The sequence below is a fragment of the Ictidomys tridecemlineatus genome, chromosome 2 (genome assembly GCF_052094955.1).
Source record: "Ictidomys tridecemlineatus isolate mIctTri1 chromosome 2, mIctTri1.hap1, whole genome shotgun sequence".
Taxonomy (NCBI): Eukaryota; Metazoa; Chordata; class Mammalia; order Rodentia; family Sciuridae; genus Ictidomys; species Ictidomys tridecemlineatus.
The window spans coordinates 196,823,649-196,841,701 of NC_135478.1; the positions used below are offsets into that span (position 1 = coordinate 196,823,649).

The 18,053-nt window shown below is 40.0% G+C and overlaps 1 protein-coding gene across 5 annotated transcripts in view; it reads left to right on the top strand.

Moving 5' to 3' along the window:
* The window catches only part of Col28a1 (collagen type XXVIII alpha 1 chain), a 176,511-nt gene that overhangs the window by 121,880 nt on the left and 36,578 nt on the right, over window positions 1-18,053 (top strand). For all 5 annotated transcript variants that reach the window (XM_078040379.1, XM_021730704.3, XM_078040380.1 and 2 more), the window contains exons 28-30: window positions 12,321-12,389; window positions 12,919-12,999; window positions 13,086-13,121. In XM_078040379.1, coding sequence (XP_077896505.1) covers window positions 12,321-12,389; window positions 12,919-12,999; window positions 13,086-13,121 — 186 coding nt within the window. The remainder of the gene's footprint in view (window positions 1-12,320; window positions 12,390-12,918; window positions 13,000-13,085; window positions 13,122-18,053) is intronic.

Consider the following 18,053-nt stretch of genomic DNA (forward strand, 5'->3'; position numbering starts at 1 on the left):
TGCATAGCATAGTTTAAAAAATGCATCCCTGATATATCAGAACTTTCTTTCTTTTTTAAAATTAATTTTTAAAAATTTATATATGACAACAGTATGAAATACAATTCTTATTATACATATAGACCACAAATTTTCATATCTCTGGTTGTATACAAAGTATGTTCACACCAGTTTGTGTCTTCATACATGTACTTTGGATAATAAAGTCCATCACATTCCACCATCATTTTTAACCCCATGCCCCCTCCCTTCCCCTCCCACCCTTCTGCCCTATCTAGTCAGAACTTCCTTTCTAAGGCCAAATTATATTCCATTGAATGAATATACTCCATCTTATTTATCTATTTGTCCATTGATGTATATTGGGGTTGTTTCCACTTTGGGGCTATTATAAACAGTGCTGTCTTGAACATTCATGTGCCAGTTTTTGTGTGAACATATGTTTTCATTTCTTGTGGGTAAACCTGGACAGGTTTTAAGGACAGCGTGACTTGGTCAGCTGAGTGTTGGACTCTATTACAGCTTGGGAATATACTTTCTTCTCGTTTTTCTTTCTCCACACCATTTGCATGCTCAGTGCACTAACTCAGCAATGATTCCTTGTTTGACGGAGGTATGGGGAAGAGGAGGTGGACTGTGTAGTTAGAAATATCTACCTCCCTCAGATTCTCAGGGTCTTCTGAAGTATCATTTCCTGCTTCCTCACTTTTGAAGATCTCTGGAATGGATGGATGTGAGCTGAAGAGAGACATAGATTAAAAAAAAAAAAACCTATTGCAACAATTTAGTTCATAAGCAATGTGAGTCTAAACCTGAGCAAGTTTAAAAGAATAAGTGTGATGTTTCTGAACCATTGGTTTTAGTGATTCGTAGTCTTCTTCCAACAGTCTCCAACCATATTGCAAAGGCAAGCCGATACATTGAATAGCCTTCTCTTCCTCTTAGTGTGAAATATTATTTTTCAGCATTGCTTTTTCTCCTGAAGAGAGAAAAGTCACAGAACACCACTCCCTGAAGAGTCATCTTTGGAGCCAGTTGCCTGTAAAACCCAAAACTACTCTGAACATTGCTGATGGCCTCATTTTAATGTCAGAGTGTGCACTTCTTGGCACTCAAAATATTTTGGAGCCAAATCATTTTTTCAATAATTTAATGCAGAACACTATTGTTATGGTTTGATCTGCTAAAAGTAAGATAACAGTATGCATTTACATAAATTTAGTAGTAACAATTCAAAATTATTCTTTTATAGTTCTGGAGGCCCTAAATCCAAAATGAATCTTACTGGGCCAACATTAACATGTTGGCTCTGGGGAAGAATCCACTTCCTTATCTTTTTCAATTTCTAGAGACACGTGACTTGTATCTCATCATGCATGTTTCCTTCTTCCATCTTTAAAGTCATTATTTTATTTATTTTTTTAATTTCTCTCTGCTTTTATCACATGGCTACCTTCTTTGCTGTCAAATCTCTTTTTCTTCCCTTTGATCTGATGTACCCAGATAATCCAGGATAATCTCCATGTGTCAGGATCTTTAAAGAAATCATGTCTGCAATGACCCTATTTTTATATAAGATTATATTTACAGGTCCAAGGATTAGGACCCAGCTATGTTTGGAGGCCATTATTCAGCCTACCCCACTATTAAATCAGTATGAAGGAGGCTTTGCCCTTTCCACTGCTTCTGGGTCCATTCTTATCTGGCATATGGGGGGGGGGAGCAGTTTGAAAAGCATACAGCATTTAATGGAATTCTTTCATTCAGAAAATTCAGGCACAAGGATTGAATACTGCACTGAGTCCCCATTTCCTTCTGCTGAGACCGTGGCTGTGTCTGTCCTGGTCAGCATTTCCTGCTGTCTTTGCACCCTTGCAACACTGCTTTAGTGGCATGTGCCCATCAGCAGAATGCTTCTTAAATAAGACACAGTGGTTTTATAACTTGTAAAGATCCCCTTACCTGTTTTATTCAACTATCTCAGAGGCCAATATGACAGGAGCTATTAATAAATTGGCTTGGACTCAGCTCTACAGTCTAAGTCCAAAGAACCTTCTTCAGTTGATCCACATAATGAATGATTGGCTGGCACTTTTCCACACATTCCTATTATCTCTTTTTCACATTGATCCCTGCAAGGTTATCATGAAATTTGCCTTGAATTATCCTGAGCAGCACCTTGACATCTACGGGGTATGCAAGGCTAATTAAGACAAGCGTTTAGGGTGCCTGGTCTCCAGGTAACTTCTACCAAAAAGAAGGTTAGCCTCTTCTTCCACTGACTCAGTACAACATGCTGTCCAAAATAGGCACCTTAGGTAAAAAGGCAGAAAGATAAAATGCATTGCCTCTACTTTGGGAGTTCATGATAAGTAGAAAAGAAACGATGTGAACATCCAAGCATCTTAGGAGATGCTACAAGAGAGGTTCAGGTTGATATGAGGGCATTCATCAGGACTGAGGGCAGATCAGGGAAGCCTTCTTAGAATAGTTGCAAGGTCTGGGACTCACCTACAGATTGAGTGAGGGTGTTGGGGGAACACAGAGGTCAGGACACAAAATCATTAGCATGAGAGACTGAGAGGTAAAGGAGAGCAAACATGGCTCAGTAAGATTATTGTAGTTGACAGATTTGGTTCTGAGATGTTTAGTATGTGGGAAGCTCTAGAAAGTACATAGAAGTCAGACATGGAGTTTGGAGACAACAATGAAATTGGGGACTAAAGGATTAGAGATTAGCTTTCTGAGATCACCACTAAAATCATAGATGTGGACAAGATTGTTAAAGATATTCAAGTAAAAGTGAAGGACTATGGCAGAGTTTGTGAGGGCACAAGGAGCACCAAGAGAGAAGGGTGGAGGTCATCAAACCCAACTAAGAGCATGAGCTGCTAGAAATACAGGGAGAACTGGGAGACTTGTGCTGTGCAGATGGCCAGCAAAGGGAGCATTCCAGATGTCCTTGTCCCTAGCACAGTCAACTGCCATTCAACCAACCCTGTCTCTTTGTATTTATCATTGGCAGTGCAAGTATATTCAAATGCTATGTAAGATGTTCATGAAATTTGGCAGATTTTATAGACAGCTATTTAGACAAGAGGCCAAGACATGTTAATGTATGCAGCTGAGACCAGCTGGTAAAGCCCCTCAAAACCACGGCACTCTTTGCACTGTGACCTATCAATGCATTTAATTTTCAGATTTAAGCTAAGAATAATTATTATTGGAACACCGGACTAAGTTTTGTCAATCAGATAGAAAATCAACAGTGAACACATGTTCATGAAACAAACAGTCCAGTTACCTGGCTTGATTTTGCTGAGATTGTTTGCAAATGTTCATCTGCTACTTATTCACTCATTTTATCACCTGTTAGTAATTATAAATAGAAAAAATGGAAACAGAGACTAAAAGTTTAAGAAAAATGATGTGGAAAACTTGACTCACAAAAGTGAGAATAATTTGGATGTAACTTACATGAGCTGAGTGGGACCTAATTTGGATATTTATATTTTTTACTCTCTTGGTATCAGTGGCCTGTAAATATTTACAATTACCTATTTCTTCCCAGATAAGCCTGCTATCTCAAGTGGTCTGTTTTCATTAAAGCAAGTTTCAGATAGAATTAAGTGTGTTATGTGGAGGCCCATTTGCTAATAAGGAGTTAATCTCCTTATTAGCAAATGGGCCTCCACACAACACACTGAAAGGTTCCAATTCCATGTCTTCGTCAGCATTTTTATAAGCACTACATAAATAATCACTCTGAGGCAAATGCAACCCTATTCCCAGGTCCAGATCAAGTCAGATCAGATGAAGAGTTTCTTCATTGTGGAATGAAGGTATGAGACACCTGTACTGAAGGGAGTTTTGAAATTGTGGTGCTCTACCAAAAGTATATGGCCTATGGGCTCACCTAACTTTTGGGCCCCATTCATTCAGGGGCAAGTGACCTGCACATTTCTAGCCACCACCTATCTTGAACACCCCGTATTTCACCAAAGATGAATGGCTTCTTTATGTCTCTGGAACAATAGATAGCAATATTTGAAGTATGCTTCTTGGAAGTATGGACTACAGATTATGGTACAGTCATGCTTTGCTTAAGGACAGGAAAATGTTCTGAGAAATGCGTCACCAGGCAATTTCATCATTGCACAAATATCACAGAGTATAGTTATGTAAACCTAGATGGTACAGGTCAGTTACTTGATATGGCTTCTGATGCAATCAAGCAATGCAGTAAACATGAGATGTATGAGGCTCCTCCTTGTGCATGTGTTTTATGGTAAGGATGTTATGCACACACACGTAGGAGTATGTTCTAACAATGATAAAAAGTATAGTATAGTAAGTACACAAATTAGCACCTAGTCATTTATTATCATTATTGAGTTATGTACTGTACAGAATTGTATTGCTATACTTTTAGATGACTGGCAGCACAGTAGGTGTGTTTTTGGCAGCATCACCACAAATGTGTACAAAATGCATCATGCTGTGACATTATTGGAATATGATGATGGCAATAATTAATGGTAGCTTTTCAGCTCCATTATAATTTTATGAGACTACTGTTGTATACATGGTCTGTTGAACAAAATGACATTATGCAGCACATGACTGTATTTTAAGTTTAAACTCAGCACTCCTGGAGTGCAAATGACATTAACCTGCACATATAAATATTAATCTTTTCTAAGAGAAGTATATTAAATTATAGGCAACATAACAGTGATCTTACTTTTTCGCATGAATGGGACAAAAGCAATTGTGATAGGCTGAATAATGACTCCCAAATATCTATGTCCTCGTTCCTGGAATTTGTGTATATCACCTTACACTGCAGAAGAAATTCTGAGGTGGGGAGATTATCCTGGATTATGTGGGTGGACCCTAATAATTACAATTAAGAAGAAAGCAGAGGAAAATAGACTACAGAAGAGGTGAGGTGGTGGTGGGAACAGACGGGGTGCAGGAAGATGGAGAGAAGTGGAAGACTGTGGACAGGTACTAGAAGATGGGGAAAAAAAAATCAAGGAAACAGATTATCTCTTCAGAGTCACTAGGGGAACCTGGCCCTGTCAACAACTTGACTTTAGCTCAGTGGAACTGGTTTCAGACTTCTGACTTGCAGAAGTATAAGAGAAAAGATTGGTGGTGTTATAAACCACTAAATTTCTGGTAATTCGTTATGGTAGCCATAGAAAATGGATACAGCATTATCTTGGCCCAGCTCATGGAATTTTCCATGGGAGCTGTTTAGAAAACCCTTGTTATGAGGCTGACTGTTTTCCAGGTTTCAAAAGAGGCTCTGAAGAAAGAAATACAAATCACCAGGGTTTTACACTGTTTCTACGAACAGACTCAATATCAGTGTTTCAATCTGTAAAGAGTAAATGCTTTTCTTGTCTCTCACCAGACACAATGGAACTAGATCACCATTTGAATGACAATCAAATATACTGAAGCCATGTTTTTGTTCTGTTAAGCCCACTGGAACTGTATTTGGCCAGGTACCACATGCATCAGAGCTGCAGTCCAGCAAATGCTCCTCTGATAACATGTAACTCACTCATTCAGTCTACTCCCAGCCAAATGGGCTGCTGTATCGAACAAGCATTAGCCTGTCGTAGTTCCCATTAGAGAATGTTAATGTATGAAAATGAGACATCAAGGAGAAGAGTTTAATTCCTCAAAGGAAAAGGATTTTAACAAATTAGAAGCTATTGATTATCAGGTTAAAGAAGGGGAAACTGCCCAGCTTCTACTATACTCTGTTCCAAAAGGAAAAATCAGTGGACCTTTTGTTTTGTTTTGGAGGGACTGTAGGCTTGCAGTTTGGAGAGAGAATTACTGTTGAAAATATTGTTATGAAATCAGATATAATCCAGGGTGCTACGGAAGAATTGCAAAAGCCTAGCTTTTCTCGTTTATATGTTTGTTCCCAGGATTATTACAAAAATTAAATAGGAACATAAACTCAGTCCTCTGCACATAAGGATACAATAAATGTTTCTATTTGCAACAGGAGATGATTATGATCAGAATTTCTGGGGTAAGGAGATAATGCCAAAGTTTGGTTGTTCTAGGAGTCTGTGGATAAGTGCTTCTGATCGACCTGCATGATTTTATGTACTAGAAAGGCCACAGAGAAAGTCCATTTTCCTTCTCAAGTGAACTGGCTATTACTAAAAAGGAGAAAGCAATCCCTTTCAATACAAAGTAGTTCCTGGATTCCATGTTAAACACTAGATGACTGCTCAGACAGGTCACTGTTCTTTCTTTCTCACTCTTCCATGTCCCCACTAGGTCAACCAGCATCTTAGTTCAACATTGATTGCACTATTCTAGCTACAGAAGGCTTTCACTCCCCATCTTCAAAATGTATAACTTCTTTTTTCCCTTATTGGCAATACAGTCAGCACCATCAGAAAGGAGGAAAGGCAAACTAGAGAAGAGGCTGAGGAAAGAATTGTAATTTTTAAAAAGTTTGGTACATATGAGGGCCACTACAAAGTAATGAAGATAGGTTTGGGCTTTTAGTAGGTTATATGATTGCATCTTAGCAAAGAATATTCCTTACAAATGCAAAATGTCCCCCCTCAGTGCTTCTACAGCTAGCCCTCTCAGCCTAGAGTGCCCTGGTTAACCTGTAGCTGTTTAGCTAGAAGTGCTGTTTGTTTTCAATACATAACCAGGTCTTGGCAGTTTCTCAGCAGGACTGCAGCCCTTGACAGGAGGAACTTGAATTCCATCTGAACCGGAAATACTGGACTTTGGACATTTTTTTAAATTACTGATTTTAACCCTTTTTCTTTGAGCAAGTTATAGAAAATGATAAGAAAACAGCTCAACAGTAAAATTGAAAGTTATAAAGTTTGTTAATAAAAGTGTTGTCACTGCATTGAGCCTGGGTTTAGGTTAAAATTCCAGTGGAGTCTGTTTTTTCTCTCCTTCCACATTTCAGTCCAAGACAACGGGCCTGTGCTGAAATCTTAGAATAACTTGTTTCTTATCTTACTTAATAATGGGCACCTTCATACCCTTTGGTAAAAAATTAAGTATGTATCTCTTTAGATATAAGTATTGCTGTGTTATAAATATCTCTATTATCATCTTCGGGATGACAGAGGAAACTCGGGAGATGTGACTCAAACAGGAAGGGAAAATGGCTGTTGAAGGCTCCCTTGTTGCCTTGCAGCCTAAGTATCGACTTCTCTGTTAGCATTGCCCTTACGCCTAGGCAGGCAAAGGTCAGTCTGGTGGTGGGAGATAACCAGTGCTGGGCTGATGAACTGGCCATGTTCAGGCAGGACAATGCCGTCTCTGGTTCAAGTGGTTGAACTGAAGTCCAGCTTCAGTTCAATCCTGGGGAAATACAAAGGTTCTTGATGATGATAGAAGCCTCCTGTATGTAAAGAGCTGGAGTCACCTCAGGAAATCCACACCAGGGCTTTGTTTTAGGTCTCCTGGTATTCTTTTGGCCTGTGGGTACCCAAAACTTTGGGTAGACAAAACACTTGTATACACTTATATTTTTTAGCTGCTGCCGCGATGATAGCCAATGCCTGTGTGCAGTCATTTAATGCATTCATTTACCTTTATACTCATTCATTTTATATGCTATTTTAATCATAAATGTTATTTGAAGTAATTCACACTTACAGAAAAGTTATATAGTACAAAGAATTCCCATATCCCCTTTACCAGATTCCATAAAAGTTAACATCACCACATTTGCTTTATCAAAGTATGTGTATGTACCCACATTCATGTTCTTTTTCTGTAACTTTTGAGAGTAAGTTCCAGCTACAGTGTCTTTTTTACCCAAACTGCAGTCCTTTTGCTACAAACACATTCTCTTACATCACACAGTGGGGTCATAAATAGCAATTATTATTGATATAATACTATCAAATCTAGAGGCATTATTTACATTTTCCCAAGTATTTCATTGATTCTTTTTTCCTTGAAAAATTATTATTTAGTAAAAAATGATTTATTTAAAGTAACTTTCACCCTCTTTTAAGTGTGTGGTTCTATGAGTTCCAGCCAATCTGTAGAGGCCTCTAATGGTCTTGGCTGAGCCTGACTTTATGACCCTCGCCAAGCAGTGGAGCTGCTCTACAGGTCGGTGCCAGGATTCATTCCCACAGATTGACTCTGTTTCCGGCCCCCAGTGGGCATGGGTCATCCGCTGTGCCCTCAAGATAACAATGTTTGCTGCCTTTCCCTGGAGTTTTAGGACTTTTGTCTCACAGGGAGTGTTGTACCCTGCCCTGGGTGGTATAGTCTGAACATAAAATCCATGTTGAAATGCTGTCAGGCACTAAGGGGGCCTCGGGGAGGTAATTAAGAGGTTTGCCTTGCCCCTTCCACCATGTGAGGACACTGCAAAAAGCACCATCTGTGAACCAGGAAACCGGCCCTCACAAGACAATGAATCCTTTAACGCCTTGATCTGGGGTTTCCCAGCCCCAGAACTATAAGAAATAGATTGCTGTTGTTTATAAGCAACCTATTTCCATGGTGTATTGTTATAGCAGCACAGACAGGCCAAGACACTGGAGATTCCTACTTCCCTCTGCCTGCATCAGAGGAGAGCTTCTTCAGACTCTTACTTGCCCCCAGGTTTCTTATGAGCGCTGGTAAGGTCCCCAGAGAAGAAGAGCCTGTGATGGGTGCCATTTCCCCTTGTGCCTCCAGCTCTCCTCCTCTCCTGGTAGCCTGTATTGGCCTTTAGCAATTTATTAACAATTTTAGTCAAATCCTCCTTACCAATCCTGGGCTCTCCCCCAGGTATTGAGTGGTCAGGTTCTGCCTCTCTGTGGACGATTCCTGCTTCCTTACATGTGGAGTTGGCAGGTTTCCCTGAAACCACAGCTCTATGACAGATTCAAAAAAAAAGCTGTGACTCCACAGGTTGTAAGTCATTGTGAGAACAAGGGAAGGATTGACTTTTTACTTATCTATATTCTGTGCAGAAGCCAGACATCCCCTTTACATTCTTTGATTATCTATGAATTTTATTTTTTTTAATTACTGCATCTTATAGAACATTTAGAAAAAAAACACTATTGTTTCCTGATATCAGTAATTAAAAAAAAATCATTGAAGCATTCAGGTAGTTGTGCATTACACTTAGAAACTTCTTTCCTGGAGATTAAGCAATCATCTGAAAACAAAACTATCACATTGTTAACAGGACAGATTTAAGAGTCAACAAAGTGGTACAGTGATTAAGCAGCTAGGTTTAAAGTTTGCACTTAATCATACCTTCTGAAAGGTGATTTCCTGCAGTTGCTTTGACCCACGCTAAAAAACATTGTTTATCTTTTCCCTGAGACTTATAAAGGGAAAAAAAAAATCTGACTCTATAGTGTTCACCTCTGCCAAGCTAAGATATGGACTTACGTGGTAAGAGGCTTTTAGCCCGGTAATCTACTCTGAAAGTTATAGGAAGCCTTCAAGTATTTTGAAGGGAAACTGGTAATTTAAAGTGAGGAAAAATCCCTTCACTATAAGGAAATCCAGGTGCCTGGAATGACTACAGCGCTAGCAATTATATAGAAAATGTTTATATGTGAAGTATCCCAAAATAAATTCCTGAACATAGAAGGATCCAAACATGATAACTGGCTCTCTGAGGTTTACCCCTCAGGGTGTGGTGAGGAAGCCACAATCGCTTTTAACTTTGTTAGGAAATTGTGTCATTTCTCAAAAGCAGTTAGTCAGTCACCGTCTTTTATTGGACGTCTTTTGTGTTAGCTGTTGTGGAGATCTGAGATGTTGTCAGAGAATAATTATTCTGAATAATTGTTGAAAGGTGGACTCCCTTTGTCTAAATATAGATGTCCCAGTGATAAGTCACCACTGCAGCTGGGCCCCACAGTGATTTGCACTCTGGCTGTCCTTTGGGGTTGGGACAGAGCCAACCAATCGTTTCTTTTTAGTGTTCTCCTGTGAACTTTAAATTCCCTCATACCTGGCCAGAAACCCTCCTGGATCTCTGAACTCAATTCTCCTGGTTCTGATCCCGGTATCTGAGACTCCCTGACAAGCCCAAGCTACCTTCCACAAATAGCTCATTCATCTCATAAAAATCTGAGAAAACAAACCTCCACCAAAGTGTTTTTTACTGAAACATCTTCCTTAAGAGAATACTTCCTTCTCATATTTTTTTTTCTCCTTTCCATTTACTTAGAGCAGAGCACAGTAGAATTCTAGGCATGCAACTCCTCAGGGTGCTTCAGGCCACTTTAAGCTCTGGCCTTCTGGTCTGTATGGAGACAGACCTTCTGCCTCCTCCTCCTGTTACCTCTGTTGACCGGTGACGAGTCCTTGCTTCCCCAATGTTGAAGAATAACACCAAAGAAGCACGCCGAGGCAAGGTCAGAGTAGAGATTAGAAATTTATTAAAGGACAGCAGAAAAGACTTCTCCCGGAGGAAGAAAGGGACCCAGGAGGTGGAATCCAGTTAGCGGGCAAATGTGTTCCCCTTTTATAGGTTTGGTGATGGGATGTAGGTTGGAGGGCCCGAGGGGTGGGACACCAGTGGGCCAAAAGGGCAGGAAGGACTTTTGGGATGGGCTTATCACTTCTCTGGGATGGGCTATCTCCAAATCTGTTGGGGGCTGTTCATTAACACTTCTTTGAGGTGGACTTTGGCCTAGGGCCTTTTAGAGACTTCACTAACATTCCATGAGTTGTCCTGAGTTTTCCCTGAGTCATTCCCAGCATGGCCTCCATTTTAGATTTCACTCGATATTAGACCCGATTTACCTAACTACACTGACTACCTAACTTTAAATCTGGCTTCACTCTAGATGAGGCTGCAGATTCATTCCTGCTGGAGCATGGCTTTCAGTGTGTGTAGTGAGGCTGATCTGTTCCCTGTACATTCTTGCCTGTTTGTCTTCCTGATACCTACCTGTGGGACGAGTGCCTTCTCTGAAAAAGAGAACAGATTTTTCTCCTTTTCCTTGAATCTTCAGCTTTACATCCAAATGTTGGTTTAATATTTAGGGAATATGTAACTGATATCAGTCCCTATCCAGGTTCAGGGCCTCTTAAAACCTCCAGATTCCCTGGTGAGAAAAGAGGTTTCTCTCTTGACTCTAAATTGAATAGAGACCAATAATCTTTACCTGTCCACTTCAACCAACTAAGCATTTAATAAAGAAAGCACTCCTTCTTCAAGCATGAGTCTCCTTAGCTGAGCCCAGGATTTGTACAATACTGCATAAACTTTCCTGGTGAGTTCACTATCTTATAGCACTGGGCTTGGCTCAAGGGATACCCAGGTACAATGCCATTCAGGGAGTAAGTTCTGAGTGGTCTGACCATGGTAGGAAACTTGTTTTAAGTCCTCTTGTGTTGAATTGAGGAGGCAAAGGTATAACACCACATTTGTAATCCATTTAGAAACACAACATGTCAGAGGATTAAAAAAAACCTTAGAGTCTAGTTGTGAAAATCTGCTGTTAGATGTTAGGGCTGGGCTCATGAAGAACTGAGTTGCCAATGTCTCGGCTTGGCACTGAATCACGAGCCACTCACAGCTTTGTAGATTCAAACATCAATTCTTTATTCCGGAACTCACACCGGCCTCTACAAACACATTCTGGGGAAATCCAAAATCTGCCCGCCCAATTCACCTACTCCATGAGGCTTTTTTTCCAAATCCCATTTGAATCTCCCAAGAACTCAAGGGGAACAAGCAGCAGGAATACCCTAATCCCAGCACCAATAATCTTCAACCTCCAATTTCCCTAAAACCCCTATTTTCTTAAACCGGGAATACCCTAAACCCAAATTGTCTTAAACCCGGATACTTCCTAAAACCTGCAGGATACACCCTAATCCTGGATCCACCCTGGTCCTTGAGCAGGGTCACCTTTCTCAAAGACACATGCAATGTCCAAGGCAAGTCCATTTAACATGGGTTATGCTGGCAAGGAAATTTCGATGCGTCATTCCTACTTGGCAATGGCCCTCAGCACTGAGTATTTCAGTTCAACTTCAGAAAGTACTTACTTGGTGTTCATTTTATTTTGTACTATTCTGTATATTTGTTTTGATGTAAAGGTTTCCTCCTAGGGAAGTGTACAATTGTGCAAAGATATGTAAAAATATTCATTGAAGCACTATTTTTAATATAGAAATATTAGAAATTCATGTTCATCCATAGGATAATGGATAAATTATAGTCCTGTTATTTAATGGGATACTATACAGCAGAGAAAGTCAACAAAGTCCAAATATTCTGAGTCATCCTGGACAATTAATAGAAACATTCTTTCTTACATCCTGTATAGGGAGAACAAGGACCTCAAGGTTTTCCAGGGCCAAAGGGCACCAGGGGCCAAGGCCTCCCAGGTCAGAAGGTAAGTATTTCAGGATATTAGAGACATGCTGTGGCTTGAGCTCTCAATAGCTTAACTTTGACTTTAAATGAACTCTCACATATGCATCACACTTCTTCCTGACACTCTCAGATGTCCATGTGGAATTGAAACCTTGTGCATAGCCCTTTCTACTTATAAATGTGCTCATTTTACAAAATCTTGCCTTCTTGCTTAAAAGCCAGCCAATGAAGGGATAAATCCTTACAACACACATACAGGAGATAATAGATAACTCAGGAATCTGGACAATTATGCAATAGCCTTCCCTGAAGTTGTGGAGTTGATCACATGGTCCCTCCATATCTCTGGTTCATTTTAAATTGGATAACTACGGTTGAGGGAGTGTAAACAAATTGCTCTCAATTTTTTTTTCATATTATATATTTGTATCAACAAGAGCTCCAGGTCTTGAAGAGATACCAGTTGCAAATAAACCAAGTTGCAGAGTTTTTGCTATTTGACTTTAATGCTTATATTTTAAACTTCTCTTTTTATCATATTTTTAAAGGGTGAGCATGGAGAACAGGGTGATGTGGGAAAGAAAGGTGAAAAGGGTGAACTTGGAGACCCAGGATCTCCAGGAAAACAGGCAAGATGCGATTTAAAAAGTTGTGACTTTATACTCATGTCTGGGTTCCAACTATATTGACTGTTAACTCTTCTTGCACTATGTAGGGATTACAAGGACCAAAAGGAGATGCAGGACTTACAGTGAGTATCTGCTCTAGTGGGTAATTGAGGGTTTTGTGCTTGCAAAAGTATTGCATTCATGTTTTAGCTTTAGAATTATAAATTCTTTGGATGCAGGATTCTAGTTGGTATTTAAATGATGGTTACTGCTACCATCCCAGTGTTGAATTAGATGCATGAGGTAATTGCATTCAACCGTGGAGGAGAAATTACACCAGGCAGCCTTGGCTAACTTGTGGTGGAGGTGTGACCAGTCCCCTCACACGCCCTGGTTGAAATGATCACACTGCTATTATTGGCAACAAGGAAGTGAGCTGTTTACAAGAAACTGAATGTCCAAATGATTTCTTATTTTATCTGATCCTTCTCATTTCAGAATGGGGGCTCTTTTTCCTGAACTAGTTTCTTTAAGAAGTGTTCCAAAGAAAACAGCAACACAAAATCAGTATTATGCTTATGTATTGATTTACCTTTCAACAAATATTTGTTAAGCAGCCACATTTTCCTGCTCGTTTCCACACACCATTAAAAATAGAGAAAAAAAAAACTGACTCTTTAGACACACATGGATGGGAAGGTTCTAGAGTTTCTGTAGCTAATCCTAATTCTTCCTTTCTGATTCATTCTTATCTTATCTGAAGATACTACATCTCCTCGAGTATAAGAGGAAAAGGGACCTTTTCTTCTTATTGATTTTTCTCTAGGTTATGGTCTGGAGATGCTGATGTTCTGTGCCAGGAAAATCCAAGTGTGAGGGTGTGGGAGTTCAGGTGCTGACAACAAGAGCAGAGAGGCACACATGGAACCTCTTTTCCTATGACCCCAAAAATGCCTACAGTGGATGAAGCAGCTATATATACAATAATTTCCTCCCCACAAAACAAGCAGCAGGGGAAAGTGTACATAAATGACCAGTGGGACTTCACCATATTATCCCAGCATGAGGAATTGGACTTCATCCATGTAATCTTCATCCATTTATTTGCTCATTTATTTATTTCTTTCACCGGTATTTTAAGGGAGTGTAGTGAGTCAGGCTCTGAGATAGAGAGGTACTAGGGAAATAGTAGAGAATAAGAGTCTGTCTCCCCGTCCTCAAAGAGCTGACAGCCCCGTGGGAACAAAGACATAAGGCTGTTTATCCACAGTGTGATGAATGCTATGACAGAAATAGTTAGGGGAGTCCAGAGCGCACAGTGATGTGTGATATTGATACCACTGGTTACCGGTGACGATGAGTTCTGTTTCCCAGAGGTGAAGATTAAGCACCAGAGAAATGCCGAGGTAAGCGTAGAAAGCAAGTTTAAAGAATAAAACAGACTTCTCCCAGGAAGAAGGGGGCCATAGCTGGTATCCAAAGAAGTGGGAGTGTCCTGTCCCTTTTATACATCTTAGATTTCCTTGTTCTCCTGCCCTCTTCCCCCTTATCTTGCTCCTTCATTTTGCCATCTTGCCTAAGTAACTGGAGGCCAGGAGATGCCCATGGGATGGCCAAAAAATCAGCCCAGGCAGTATCAATTAACAACTCAAAACTACCTGCTGGGAGGAACAATTCTTGGGGCAAGTCACCTTAGCAACAGTTTGGAGCAGGAGCAGGAGGAAGGGCTTTGAAAGGAGGATGGGGAAAGGGCAGCATTTGATTTTCTTACTGACCAGCCCCCACCTTCCCCATCAGACCCAATTATTTATTATTTACATTGATTATTTTTTTGCCCTCCGGCCTCAAAATGTTTGGAGCCATAGATAAAGGCTCCAAACTTTATCTGTTGAGTGCAGGGTTTTAAACCATAAAGCAATGATCTTAGTAATGGAGACATCATTTTATTGACATTGGTTTTCAAGATTTTAGAACAAGAGGCTAGCAGGATGGGAAGAGTGAAGGGAAAGAGAATGTACATTGTTAAAATCTAACAGGTGACAGGCACTGAGCTAGGCTCCTTAACATCAGTATCAGCTTTTCTCAACCACCTAGGTGCTCAAGCTTTGGAGGGCTATACTCCTTCTTCGGAGCATTCCTTGGGGCCAAAGGGCATGGCCACTCTATGCATAACCACCACCTCCACCATTTGCCATAGTCTAAATACACCTGACCCTATTCTTCCTACCACACACCCTGTGTCACAAATTTACTGAAGTACCATAATGCAATGTGATTTGCGTGACTGCCACTCCTTCTGCCTGCAATGTTCCTCCTCCACCCACCCCACCCCAAAGGACTCATAGTTTGGAAAGTCAACAACATTGGCCTACATGCCTTGGCCCACCTAAAAGGTGGCAAAGGGTCATGTATTTTCAGAGAATCTGGGTTAAGTTTGGGAGTAAGGACTGGATTCACTGCATGAATGCTGGCCAAGGCCTATTGCAGTGTAGGGTTGGTGAGGATAAGGATATTAAAAAAAAAAAAGGCAGGCTGATTGGCACTCCATATTTAATGTGCATGACAGCTCCATGTGGAAGGTAGTATTGTCTGTACTTCTGATGAAGACATACTAAGTCAGACAGAAAGGTTGAGCAATATACCCAAAGTCACCTAGTGAGCAAGTAAGCAGGGCTTTTTAACTAGAGTTGGCCTGTCCCCTGCCAAATCCAGGCTGCTCCCCCATGAAAGCTCCCCTTGGAAGGCCTCTCTCATTTCCCTACCCTCATTCTCTTCCTGAACAAATGTATCCCCCCGAAAAGCTATCAATTACAGATTCCTTCCAGACTAACAAACGCTTTTAAGAGGAAAGTACTATTGATGGAGTGAAATATTTTAGATAATTCTCAGCAAATTATGTAAAAAGATTCTGTTACTCCACCTGTCCCTTCAATATTGGCATTTCCCAGTGACAACCCTTCAGTCTTCTCTTCTCCATCTTCAATCTCTTATAGAGGGACAGCCACGAAAGGCAGGGGGATGTACAGTTTGAAAAGGCTAATTGAACAGCACAGTAAAATCATAGGATAAATTAAAAATTATTGTTTTAAAAAATTATAACGTAGAATATGTTTGTCAAATGGGGGTGGTTGGTCACATTGGTAAAAGCATGGCTGAGAGTCCCTCTTCCAGGCGATCTAACTGTGGTCCCTGTTTGAACAACTAAATGAACAACATTATTTCTTCAATCTGTCTCCAGCGGGGACTGCACCAGAACTTACATCCTTCTGCTACTGGACTTCTCTAGTTGGATGTCCTGGAGGTCCACCAAATAATTAGTCAGGACCAATCCTTTTCACAATCCCAAACATGCCCCTCTTCCACTCCTCCCTACCTCAGAGCAAGGCTCCACCATGTTTGCCTTCTCTTTGACACCGTCTTCCCCTCATCCCTTCTTTCAGTTACTCTCCATTTCCCTTCATGCTCCATCTGGAATGTTCTTCCAGGCATGTCTTCCCCACCCATCACTATTACCACTGCCTTCTGGTATCATTTTCTTTGCCTGAACTAGTTAGGAACTTCAAACCTCTCCACCAGTTGCTGTGATCTTCTTTCTTAAACAGGAGTGAGACCAGAGCTCCTCTGCTCTTAGGGATCACCTGTACTCAATGTGCAGCTCAAGTTCACACCTTCAACATAACACCCAGGCTCCCTGACTGCTACATTTCTGTTCTTCCTACCACACACCTGGAGTCACCAGCTTACTCAAGTACCATAATGCAGTGTTCTTTGTGTGAGTGCCCTTCCCTCTGCCTGGAATGTGCCTTCTGTCTCCATCCACCCCAAATCAGTCAGAGCCTGCCTCTCTGGACCACTGCCCCAACCCAAGTAGACCTCGTGGTTCTCTGGCTCTCTGAGCACTTATAGAAGTCTTTGCCTTTTTGTTTACTGCCTACTAGACTGTGACCTCTTTTATAGAATAAATTTGATGCCTTTGTTATTGGCACCAAATAGCCAAAGTAGTTATTCAGTGACTTTAGTGAAAGAATAAACTGTTCCAGTCACTTAATAGAAAAGGGAAAAGTTGATATGTATACAGCCAATTATACATGCCATAAAAACATGTTGAAAAGAATTAAAACACAGTGCCCTTATAGGCCAACAAAGGACCAACTTTAAAATTAAAGAAAAGGGACAAAATACAGACTGTGTGTTCAAGAATATAACTTGGAAACATGCATATGAAATAAAATTTGACTTCACTAGCAATCCAATAAATCAATTTAAAACAATAAAACGTTTTGGTCTACCAAATTGCAGTGATTAGAAATAATAACAACTAGGATTGTATGTCTAAAATAAAATAGCTTTTCTTATATAACTCTACCATTTACCCACTAGGTCAGCCAGCATCTTAGTTCAACACCGACTGCTTTATTCTAGCTGCAGAAGGCTTTCACTCCCCATCTTCAAAATGTGTAACTCCTTTTGTTCCTTATATATTGCTATTGGAGATGTCAGTTACTGTAACTTTTGTGAAGGATAAGTTAGCAACATTCATCAAAGAGCTATACATCCAAAAGTGATCACACATTTGACTTTAGAGATGGAGTTTTTTAGAACATTTAACAATATGAGAAATTAATTATAAGGTCAAGTGCAAAACTATAATCATAAAATTTGATATAGAGTATTTTCTCTGCATTAAAAAGTTAAACATGAAAATATAAATTTATGGTTCCCCTTTCTAGTTATACTTAATATAAATTCATACATGTTCCTTCCCATATATATTCTAATTATAAATTTATTAAATGTCTCTCTGAACATGGAAAAGTATAGCAAGTTCTGAGAAAACAGGGTTAACCTCTTCATTTTATATAATTTTGTAATGTAACTCAGCATGGTATTAGAGGGTCTTCTTACACAGTTACTTGGAATCATTGTTTTTTGCTCAGTTTACAATTTAAAAACTTAGATTTAAATGACTGAATAGTTCCCATATACATGTTACCAGATATGTCACCTGTATCCCAATTCTGTCATTATAGATTTATTCCTTAAAATTTTGCTCCTGAATCTGTTAAATTTTATCT